Source organism: Syngnathus typhle, linkage group LG21, assembly GCF_033458585.1.
Source record: "Syngnathus typhle isolate RoL2023-S1 ecotype Sweden linkage group LG21, RoL_Styp_1.0, whole genome shotgun sequence".
In the NCBI taxonomy this organism is placed as follows: Eukaryota; Metazoa; Chordata; class Actinopteri; order Syngnathiformes; family Syngnathidae; genus Syngnathus; species Syngnathus typhle.
The window spans coordinates 3490747-3501760 of NC_083758.1; the positions used below are offsets into that span (position 1 = coordinate 3490747).

The 11014-nt window shown below is 42.8% G+C and overlaps 1 protein-coding gene across 3 annotated transcripts in view; it reads left to right on the plus strand.

Annotated features, from left to right (window-relative positions):
- Positions 1 to 4900, plus strand: part of plxna4 (plexin A4) — a 105548-nt gene extending 100648 nt beyond the window's left edge. For all 3 annotated transcript variants that reach the window (XM_061268361.1, XM_061268363.1, XM_061268364.1), the window contains 3 exons: positions 217 to 429; positions 1701 to 1851; positions 2711 to 4900. In XM_061268361.1, coding sequence (XP_061124345.1) covers positions 217 to 429; positions 1701 to 1851; positions 2711 to 2806 — 460 coding nt within the window. In that variant the 3' untranslated portion in view covers positions 2807 to 4900. The remainder of the gene's footprint in view (positions 1 to 216; positions 430 to 1700; positions 1852 to 2710) is intronic.
- Positions 4901 to 11014: the final 6114 nt, after the last annotated feature.

Below are 11014 nucleotides of genomic sequence, written 5' to 3' on the forward strand. Positions count from 1 at the left end.
CACCGGACAGTTATCAGGCACATTATGGCACATTGAATCAAACTTTACTCAAATTCAATTCGACACCTGCTACAAAATGCACTGTCGATTTTTGAGAAAATTATATATATTTTTTTAAATGTGCCATATAGTCCAAAATATACGGTACTCGCTGTAGACTGAACGATACCACTTTCATTCAGTGCGTTATTTTATTTCTATTCTTTGCCCCGGCAGCCTACCTCTGCGTTTCTGGGTGAACGTGATCAAGAATCCTCAGTTCGTGTTCGACATCCACAAGAGCAGCATCACCGACGCTTGCCTGTCTGTGGTGGCACAGACCTTCATGGACTCCTGCTCCACCTCGGAGCACCGCCTTGGGAAGGACTCGCCGTCCAACAAGCTGCTCTATGCCAAGGACATCCCCAGCTACAAAAGCTGGGTGGAGAGGTGAGGTCAGGCCCGACGCTGCCGGGCTTTGATTCCGTCAGTCCAACATGATGAGAAATCGTCATCTACGAACCGTGAAACGCATTTGGAATGATTAGTTGGAATGGATGCGAGCACCTTTCAGCATTTTTGAGTGTGTGTGTGAGAATATACATGCAGTCATTTGTCCAAATGAGCCTTATATTACATTTACTTGTCTGAGGGTGCTGGGAAAAGGCTCGTGAATAAAAGATGGTGCCACGCTGCACGTTATTCATGCGCCGGCAGCTTTTGGAAGCAGGCGGCAGCGTATGTGCGCCGGCTTAAGGCTCAGCGGTGCCCTCATTAGTCATGTGTGTTGTGTTCCTGCAACCTGCCAGGAAACTGATATACTGATACGTGCGTGCAGGTGTGAGGATGCTGATTCATCAGAGTTTACGCCCGAGAGCTGCTAGTTGAGTAGGTTAGAAGTTTTAAAAGTAGGAGTAAGGAAGTCAGACAGTAACTCACTGTATAGGTTGAAAGTAGCTGTTTGTGTCATTAATTTAGGGACGCCAAGTGGAGCGAGTTGCAGAGATGATGACACTTTCCATGAATTTGATAGCCTGGTTTGATGGCCTCCACCAGACATTTGCGGCGTCGGCCATTAAAGTCATTTGTTTACAAGTGCGGCATCGTACGGGTCAGCACTTTTCCAAATCTGACATTTTACAGCCCTTTGTTTGAATTAAAAGTGGATCGTTGTCGTAAAATGGTTTCGTATAAAAAAACGAATGCATCATTTATTGTGGCAATATATTAGTTGTTGAGGATGTTAAACAGGATGTGTGTCATTGGCTTGTATTGTTCTGTCAACACAAAGAAAGGAACATTTGAATCTTTGTCATACTACATATGTCATGATATAATGTATTTCCATGGCAAAAACATATATATGTATATTAGTGCGCATATATATTGCATATATATATATATATATATATATATATATATATATATATATATATATATATATATATATATACATACACACATATATATACCACTCCCTCTGCTGCACACACGTGCGCTACACCACCCAGCCAAAAAACAAAAAAACAGCGCACTTGTCCTCCAGTTGGATAGAGCTGCGGGATTTAAATATGCAAATAAGCAGCTTTAATTAACATTGCTGATGGATGCAACACAGCTGCTGCTGCTGCTGCTGACTCCAACCAAGTGTGAACGCGTGCTGTAGTGTTCAAGGTTGAAACCTCTCGATGTTGTGTGTGTGTGCGCGTGCGTGTTTACAGGTATTACTCAGACATCGGCAAGATGCCGGCCATCAGCGACCAGGACATGAACGCCTACTTGGCGGAACAATCACGCATGCACATGAGCGAGTTCAACAGCATGAGCTCTCTGAGTGAGATCTACTCCTATGTGGGCAAATACACTGAGGAGGTATGTGTGCGCCACAAATATTTTTAATATTATTAGTGCAGTGAAAATTTAATCATAGGGATAAGTTACAGACCCATGTGATATACATATACATGACAAAAATAAAACATTGTACTTTATATTGAAAAACACAAATGTACAAACAAACCATATAACTTCATGTAATGTCTGTTAGCTTAATGCTAACATGTAAAGTGAAGCAAAACTGTATGGTGGCTATGAACTCAACTCATGACATCTGAAGTTTGCTGTCAAACTCAACATTAAATAATGAGAATGACATAATTTTCCTTCATGTCTGCTAGCTTGATGCTAACAGACAACGCTTAACAGGCTAACAACCAGCATTTAGTCACTGTAGTTGTGAAACTCTTCTTACGTCTGGCACACTAGAAGAAGCCGCTATGAAGTTATCGTGATTCACAAACGGTTTTATCCTTTATGTCCCCTTTATGTATTTATTCTAAACAGAGCATACAATAAAGCAGGGGTGTCAAAGTCATTTTTTTCGCGGGCCGCATTGTAGTCATAGCTTCATTCGGAGGCCCATTATGACTGTCAACCCAAATAAATGTATGAGCACCTCATATTATCTACAGTAAAAGCTACAAAACAAACTGACAAATAACTCGTTTTCAAATCAGACAAGTTTGATATTATTAAAAGTGAAGACAATTTGCAATTCTAGCAATGACACAAATTTGATGCACAATTTGTCTTCGCGGGCCACATAAAATGATCTGGCGGGCCGTATCTGGCCCCCGGGCCTTGAGTTTGACACCTACGCAATAGAGGAAGAGATTGTTCCTGATTCTTGGGCACAATAACTTCCCTCGCTTTGTGTGTGTTTGTGTGTCAGATTGTCTGTGCACTGGAGCAGGACGACGCGGCCAGGAAGCAGCGGTTGGCCTTCAAACTGGAACAGGTGGTGGCCTTCATGACGTTGGAGAGCTGAGGACCGCACTTCCCAGGGTGCCACTGGGAAGAAGAGAAGAGACATCCCCCCCTCCGCCCTCCCAACCCTTCCGCCCACCGTCCGCACTCTTGTCCGACACCGAGCCGTGCCTGAGCGAAAACCTGTTCCTCTTATGTTTTCATTCCTGCTTCCTCGATTGAATTATTTTGGGTCCCTCATCCGCTGCTGCATACAGACACCGAGAAAATGTTTTACATTTTTACGTTGCCTTTAAGAATGTACAAACAGTAATGCTTTCAAATCGGGAGGAGTGCGACAAATTGACGGCGGTTCTACGGATCTTGGACAGGCGACTGGGATCAATGCAAATATTTTGTTCCTTTTTCTCTCCCTTGTAGCTGGATTTGCATTCAAGACTGAGGTTAAGGGCTCAGGAGGGTACTGACAATGCTGCAGAGCCCCCTCCCCCCTAGCACACGTTTACTAGCATTAGCTTCCACGCTTCCATCTGGCTAAAAAATGAAACAACTTTCTCCTCTACCAAGCCCGACGCGGCCCGATGGGCTCCTCTGTAAGAAGCACACAAAGATAACGTGTGTGTGTGTGTGTGGTTTGAGAGCACATACACACATTTACACACACACTAATCAACAATGTCCCGGTATGTGCGGACATACAAAGTTGGTCAGCCTAAAAACCAAAGGAGCTTGACATTTTCAACACAAAAAGATGTATTTGTCAAGTGCCACAGAGGAACACAGACAACAACAACAACAACAACAAAATACAACGAAAAAGAAAAAGGACAACCACAAAAAAAAACCAACAAAAAAAACTTGACTGGAACCTGTGTGCTACTTTTCTGACCTCAGTTTGTGGAGATGCTCCGTGGCTCCTGGCTTTTCCACACCTTTCTTTCCTGTTTTGCACAAGCCTTCAATGTGGACGCCGGCCGTAGTGTAGCCGCGGGGGCGCTGGTGTCGTCTTCGCGCCTCGGAAAAAAAAAAAAAAAAAAATTAACAATGGTGCGACAGTGAACTGAAGACTTGTCGGATGAGCGAGAGAGCGAGGCCACCTCTTGTATCCTGTGAAGCTCTGCCCTTTCTTTTGCCTTGACAACGTGCCCCATGTGGTGATGTGAATGTGCGGAGGCCGCCCTCGGTCCACCTTTATTGGCTTTTTAAGCGCATGTAAAACCATTTAAGAAAAAACGTATTTAAGGAGAAAAAAAAAAAAGAAAAATAAGAACTCTAAGCCTTGCGATGATGATGTGGATGTGTTTGTTTAACTTTGTTTTGCTTGGAAGACTGGAGAGAAGGAAAAGCAGATAGCCGTATTGAAGTTTCAGGTGGAACCTTTATTCAGTTGACGCTGCAGAATCTGATAATTAGTATACAGTGGTGCCTTGAGATACAAGGAATTTATTCCGAGACAATGTTCCAATCTCAAATCGTCTTTCCTCATTGAAATGAATGAAAATGCCATTAATTCGTTAATATCACCCAAACTAAGGCTTGTATATTTAAAAAAAATACTCTCATCTCAAGGCTCCATTGTGCACTAAACACTTGCATGTTGACCGATTTGGATAAAAATTTAGTTGTCGACGGACTGGTCTCGTCGGCTGTCGTTCATATTCTGCAGCCCGAATCCGCTCGTGGGGTGTACGCTGGTCACGTTGGCTGTCAAACATATCAAGACATGGAGATAGAGAAGGTTGCAGTAAATGGGTAGACTTCTAAATTAGCCGTGTCCTTCATGTAGCTAAGCTAAATAAACACTGTGTGTAGAAGCCCTACCAGCCATGTGTACATATGCACCACCGAGTGACAGTACAGATAAAGTTTCCACCTTGAAATGTTTTGTAGGAATTACAGTACAGACGTCCTCCTAGCTCAGTATTATAGCAGGTGTTTTACACACATACAAAAGCAGAATTTTACTAGACCATATTTGAAAGATAAAGAGTATCTTATCAAGAGATCAAAACAGCCTGGGGGATAGAAGGTGAGCTTCTCTAACTTTGTTATAATTAATTGTATACCTGTGTATGTAAATATAATGCATTCCTATTTTGCAGTCCAGAACAAAATACTATTTGTAATATAGAATAAACTTTATTAAGAAACCAAGGATCTTATTGTTGTGTATTGTTTATTTAATGCAGTATAATTCCCAGTAGGTACAGCCAAGAGGTTTAAAAACATGTGTTTAAGGGTTAGAAATTGCCAGAATATTAGGTACAGCTTGGGACCACGCCTCCAAACGACTTCGAAACTAATGTGGGGGAGATGTTTAAAAGGTGTACATAAAAAAATGTCAAGTATGGCCAAAATATTAGGTCCACAAAAACTAAGGGGCACCATAAATAAATAAATAAATAAATAAATAAATATGAACGAAATTGAGATCGCGCCCCATGACGTCACTCCCAAATTATCTAGAACCAATAGGAAGTTACCATGGGATTACGTCACTTAATGAAACCATACGTTGTGGCCGACGTCATCAGCGAAGCACGAGCCAGAACATCGTTAGCAAAACAAAACAAAACGAACAAAAACAACAAAAGCATTGTTTAATTGACGTTTTTCCAACTATACGTTGCACAGGAGGTGGACGTCCCAGGTAAGCTAACATTGTTAGCTATAGCTTCAATGTAAATTCGTGGATTTATTTATTTAAAATAAACAAAATTAAATTAAAACTACCTATGAATTTTTACCTCCAGCTTCTTATTGTGTGAAAAAAAGGCAACAACAATAAACAGCTGGACACAAGTTAACCTAAAAAAAGTTACAATACTTTTCAGCTTCATCCTGAATTTTCATCCCATGTAAGTGCAACTATTTACATATATTTTCCACCATCACTATTATCTGATTATTTTTTAGATATATATGGATTTAAACTTTTTTCTAAAAAAAGTTCAATTAACAATACCAAATTTAATATACATATAGCTTATGCTAAAAAAAATTAAAGGCAAATGAACCATAAAAGACTCCTTTAGTGGACTTTGAGTATCCTTTGACTTCAACCCAACAGATGCCCGGAGTGACGTGATTGTCAGACCAGCAAGTGATTCCAAGGACAAGCGTGAGAAATTCCCGGCGAGTAGGAGTCGGTAAATCGCATCGACAGAACATCCGTCGACCGCTTTGAAGCGGCAGTCAAGGGTTCTCGCAGGTACACGCCTTCCCAACACTCTCCCACTCATCCGCTTGGCTCTCAGGTAGCTGCTGCAGCATTCCTCCCTCTAAATCCTTCTCCCCCTGGAGATGTCAGCGAGGAATGCTAGTTGCAGTTAAACAAGACTGAATGTTGAACGTCAAAAGAAGATTTTCAAAAGCAATTGTAAATGTAACCAAAAGGATACCAAAAACCGGATGTTTTTATTCCAATCGGGCTGAGCTAAGACGGTTGTCAATAGAAACTGCAGTACAGCAGTGGGATGTTAATGAAGTTAAAGGAAAAACATGTGCGGGAAACAGAAAAGCTACAAAAACATGAACACAGTATGTAGTGCAATGTAGTGTTTGTGAAATTCAAAGATTATTTTGATTTTACAAAGTAAACACGTAGACAGACAACAATGCTCATGAGCATATATTCTTTATCTTCTGCAAAAAAACTATTAATAATATTGCAACTTTGTAACCAAGACTTCCCTAGACATCAGAAGAAGCAGCATAATGGCCATATCGAAGCAAATTAATTATTTTGTTCAATCATTTCATGATTCCTGTATGTTTTTATAAAGCACAATATTGTCGAGTTCCCCCGCTTATAGCGCATACATATCACCAACTTTAGTGCCGACTTTCTTTTCAAATTAATCAACAATTGATTGTTATTTTCCCCATTTGTTCCTGCCCATTGAGCAAGTAAATTGCCACTCTCTTCTTCCCGCGTTTTCGACTCGTTCTTAATTGAAACTATGTTGTGGAAGAACTTCCACGGAGTCTGTTTGTATTGTGCGGGGCGATTTCTTTTACGAACCCAAAGGAGCAAGCGAGTGAGCTGGATGACAGCAATCGATGAGGACGAGCAAGTGAGATACTTGTCGGCAAAAGCCGTGTCGCAGGTGTACCGTCACGTCTCTTCACACATGCTGATTGTTTTGACCGAGATAATTGGGACCCAGTCTGCGTGTGTTGTGCCACGGATAGTTGTTTCAACACCTGCCAAACACGACCCTTCGCACGCCATGGCAACACTGCGCCGTATGAGCACAAGCGAATTGAATTGGCTGCCGTCCAGCTACTAAATGCACCTACGGATCACGTTAGAGTAAGCGCAGTTTACACTTAGCAATCAAATAAATAAATAATAATCATATCAAGTATTTCAGTTTCTCATTCATTATCTAAAATGAGCAATTACCTAATCAAATTAATGTTACCTATGCTGTATTTGTAAAAATAAAAAAATAAATAGATGATATGCTTCTATTTTATTTAATTCTCAATAAATCAACTAACAAATGATTTCATAAAATATTATTATATACTGTAAAATATAATTTCATCAAGTAATATATAAATGTTCAATATACTACCTGTAGATTTGTTTTTTTCAATAATTTTTATTTTAATTTTATTATTTTCAATAAATCGATTACATTTATTTAGTAAATAAAAATATTACCTATTGTCCAGATTTTATTCAAAACATTATATTGTAATTCATTTGATGTCCTACAAATAATTGTTAACTGTATGTTTATAGGTCAAATTATTTTACTAATATTTTTATTTCATTCACTTTGAATAACTCAATAAGAAAATATTTAGTCAAACATAAATATTCAGTCTTGTTTTCAAATTGTATATTTATAAAATATTTATTTTTAACTTCTGTTGTGACTTGATGCCATTTAAAAAAGATTAAATTAAATTAAATTAATGCACAATTATTTATTTATTTATTAGATAGTTTTCTGACAATCAAGCAATTAAACGGTAATTTAATTACCCAAATGGAAACAAATACCTACAAAAAGGGTGAAACTGAACAAATGAAGACAACACAGTTAAAAGTAAACACCTCTATTACTTTTATTCTATTCACATTCCTGGTTCCAGGTTAAAGCTAAAAAAAAAATATTTAAGTGTCTCCATCTTTTCTCCCCAACACCCATATGGCGCAATTATCGATCTTGGAATCCAGATTCCCTGATTGGCCGAGCAGGTTTTGACGTCAGAACACCTTTTCCTCCAATAAACAGTCAAGTCGTTTGTCCTTCCCACCGAGGCCTGCAGTTGCATTATCCCGGACAAGAGTCCCTGGTGCTAAACAAAAAGAGCTGACAAAGGATGAAAAGTAGCTCTCCCCGTTGTTTTGTTCTTTTTCTAAGGCCAGCCACTTTTATAGTGCGCCTATTTGTGTTTCTGTGTTGCACTTGCGCTGTCCATTGAGCAGTTCGAGAAACACACTCATATATTTCATGTAAGAGAACTGAACTAAAGTCAAATCCGCAGCTTTGCCATCTCATACTTGCACTTTTTACGCTAATAATATACAAACTTTGACCTGAAAACCCAGAGGATTCTTCTCCAGGTTGTGGCCAAAGGTCAAGGCTATTAAATCTGGATTATAATAGGTTTCTGCCCCCTCGCTTTACCTTTTTTGATAGAAGCAGAAAAGTTCACAGTCAGCAAAATTAGACCGGCTTCATAAATGATATTTGCTGATGCGTGCGTTACTGCCGCGTAAACTTTTTTTTTCTTCTGACTTTTACCACCGTTTGTATCTGTATTCTAAAAACTTTCATCCGGCCCGTACGCCCACTTAATCAACATTAGAGATGCACACTTAAAAAGAAAAGGGGCCAACAATCGATCCCCTCCCCTCCCCTCACTTCACCACCACTACCCCTCCGTACATGTTAAGCGCTGCAGTTTTGCTCTACGGTGAGCTACTCCGGCGGGTCATTGCATTTTTAATGTGGACTTATTTTCAAATGAATAATTTAGTGCCTGGTCAGCAAGCAAGGGTGATCCGGAATCTATCTGATGGGCGTGCGGGAGTCCAAAGGGAGGGGAGGGGAGGGGGGCGTCGGGGGTACATGCAGCTTCAGGAAGTTTGAAGGTGCAGGAAAGTGCATGTGGTAGCACTCTGTTTACTATTGATTGCGTGTGTCACTTAATAACATGCACATCCATAGGAAGATGTCTCGGGAGAAACAACCTTATCCCAGTTTTAAGGGTGTGCACATTAATGCAACTATATGATCTATGTTGTTTGTTTGACTCTTTTTTTTAAATGGAGTTATGGTTCTATTTTTGGAGGATGTGTCTAGGTCTCATTGTTTTACATCACGAACCTGGCAGCTGGACGGGGGTGTGTAGACTTTTTAAACTGCGGTAATTTGGAGGAAAAAGTCATTGCCCATTCAAATGCAATCATCATATCGTAAAATATAATTTTCAGCTATTTAAGTCAGACTTTATCGCTTATAAAAAGAAGTTAACAGCCATGTAGTAAAACTCCATCCATCCATCCATCTTCTTCCGCTTATCCGGGGTCGGGTCGCGGGGGCAGCAGCTTCAGGAGGGACTCCCAGACTTCCCTCTCCCCAGCCACGTCATCTAGCTCATCCCGGGGGATCCCAAGGCGTTCCCAGGCCAGCTGAGAGACATAGTCTCTCCAGCGCGTCCTGGGTCGTCCCCGGGGTCTCCTACCGGTGGGACATGCCCGGAACACCTCCCCAGGGAGGCGTCCAGGAGGCATCCTGATGATATGCCCGAGCCACCTCATCTGGCTCCTCTCTACGTGGAGGAGCAGCGGCTCTACTCCGAGTCTCTCCCGGATGACCGAACTTCTCACCCTATCTCTAAGGGAGAGCCCGGACATCCTGCGGAGAAAACTCATTTCGGCCGCTTGTATCCGGGATCTCGTTCTTTCAGTCACGACCCATAGCTCGTGACCATAGGTGAGGGTAGGAGCGTAAATCGACCGGTAAATTGAGAGCTTTGCCTTTTGGCTCAGCTCTCTCTTTACCACGACGGACCGGTACAAAGTCCGCATTACTGCCGACGCTGCACCGATCCGCCTGTCGATCTCGCGCTCCATCCTCCCCTCACTCGTGAACAAGACCCCAAGATACTTAAACTCCTCCACTTGGGGCAGGATCTCATCCCCGATCCGGAGAGGGCATTCCACCCTTTTCCGATCGAGGACCATGGACTCGGATTTGGAGGTGCTGACCCTCATCCCGACCGCTTCACACTCGGCTGCGAACCGCTCCAGTGAGAGCTGGAGATCACGGCCTGAAGAAGCCAACAGCACCACGTCGTCTGCAAAAAGCAGAGACGCGATGCTGAGGTCCCCAAACCGGACACCCTCAACGCCTCGGCTGCGCCTAGAAATTCTGTCCATAAAAACTATGAACAGAATCGGTGACAAAGGGCAGCCTTGGCGGAGTCCAACCCTCACTGAGAACGAATCCGACTTACTGCCGGAAATGCGGACCAAACTCTGGCATCGATGATACAGGGACCGAACCGCCCTTATCAGTTGGCTCGGTACCCCGTACTCCCGAAGCACCCCCCAGAGAACCTCCCGAGGGACACGGTCGAACGCCTTCTCCAAGTCCACAAAACACATGTGGACTGGTTGGGCGAACTCCCATGCACCCTCGAGGATCCTGCTGAGGGTGAAGAGCTGGTCCACTGTTCCACGGCCAGGACGAAAGCCACACTGTTCCTCCTGAATCCGAGGTTCGACCTCCCGACGGACCCTCCTCTCCAGCACCCCTGAATAGACCTTCCCAGGGAGGCTGAGGAGTGTAATTCCCCTGTAATTGGAACACACCCTCCGGTCCCCCTTCTTAAAGAGGGGAACCACCACCCCAGTCTGCCAATCCAGAGGCACTGTCCCCGATGTCCACGCGATGCTGTAGAGACGTGTCAGCCATGACAGCCCCACAACATCCAGAGCCCTTAAGAAATCCGGGCGGATCTCATCCACCCCCGGGGCCTTGCCACCGAGGAGTTTTTTAACTACCTCAGTGACTTCAACCCCAGAGATTGGAGAGTCCGCCTCAGAGTCCCCATGCCCTGCCTCCACAATGGAAGGCGTGTCGGTGGAATTGAGGAGGTCTTCGAAGTATTCTCCCCACCGACACACGACGTCCCTAGTCGAGGTCAGCAGCACGCCATCTCCACTGTAAACAGTGTTGACGTTGCACTGCTTCCCCCTCCTGAGACGCCGGATGGTGGACCAGAATTTCCTCGAAGCCGT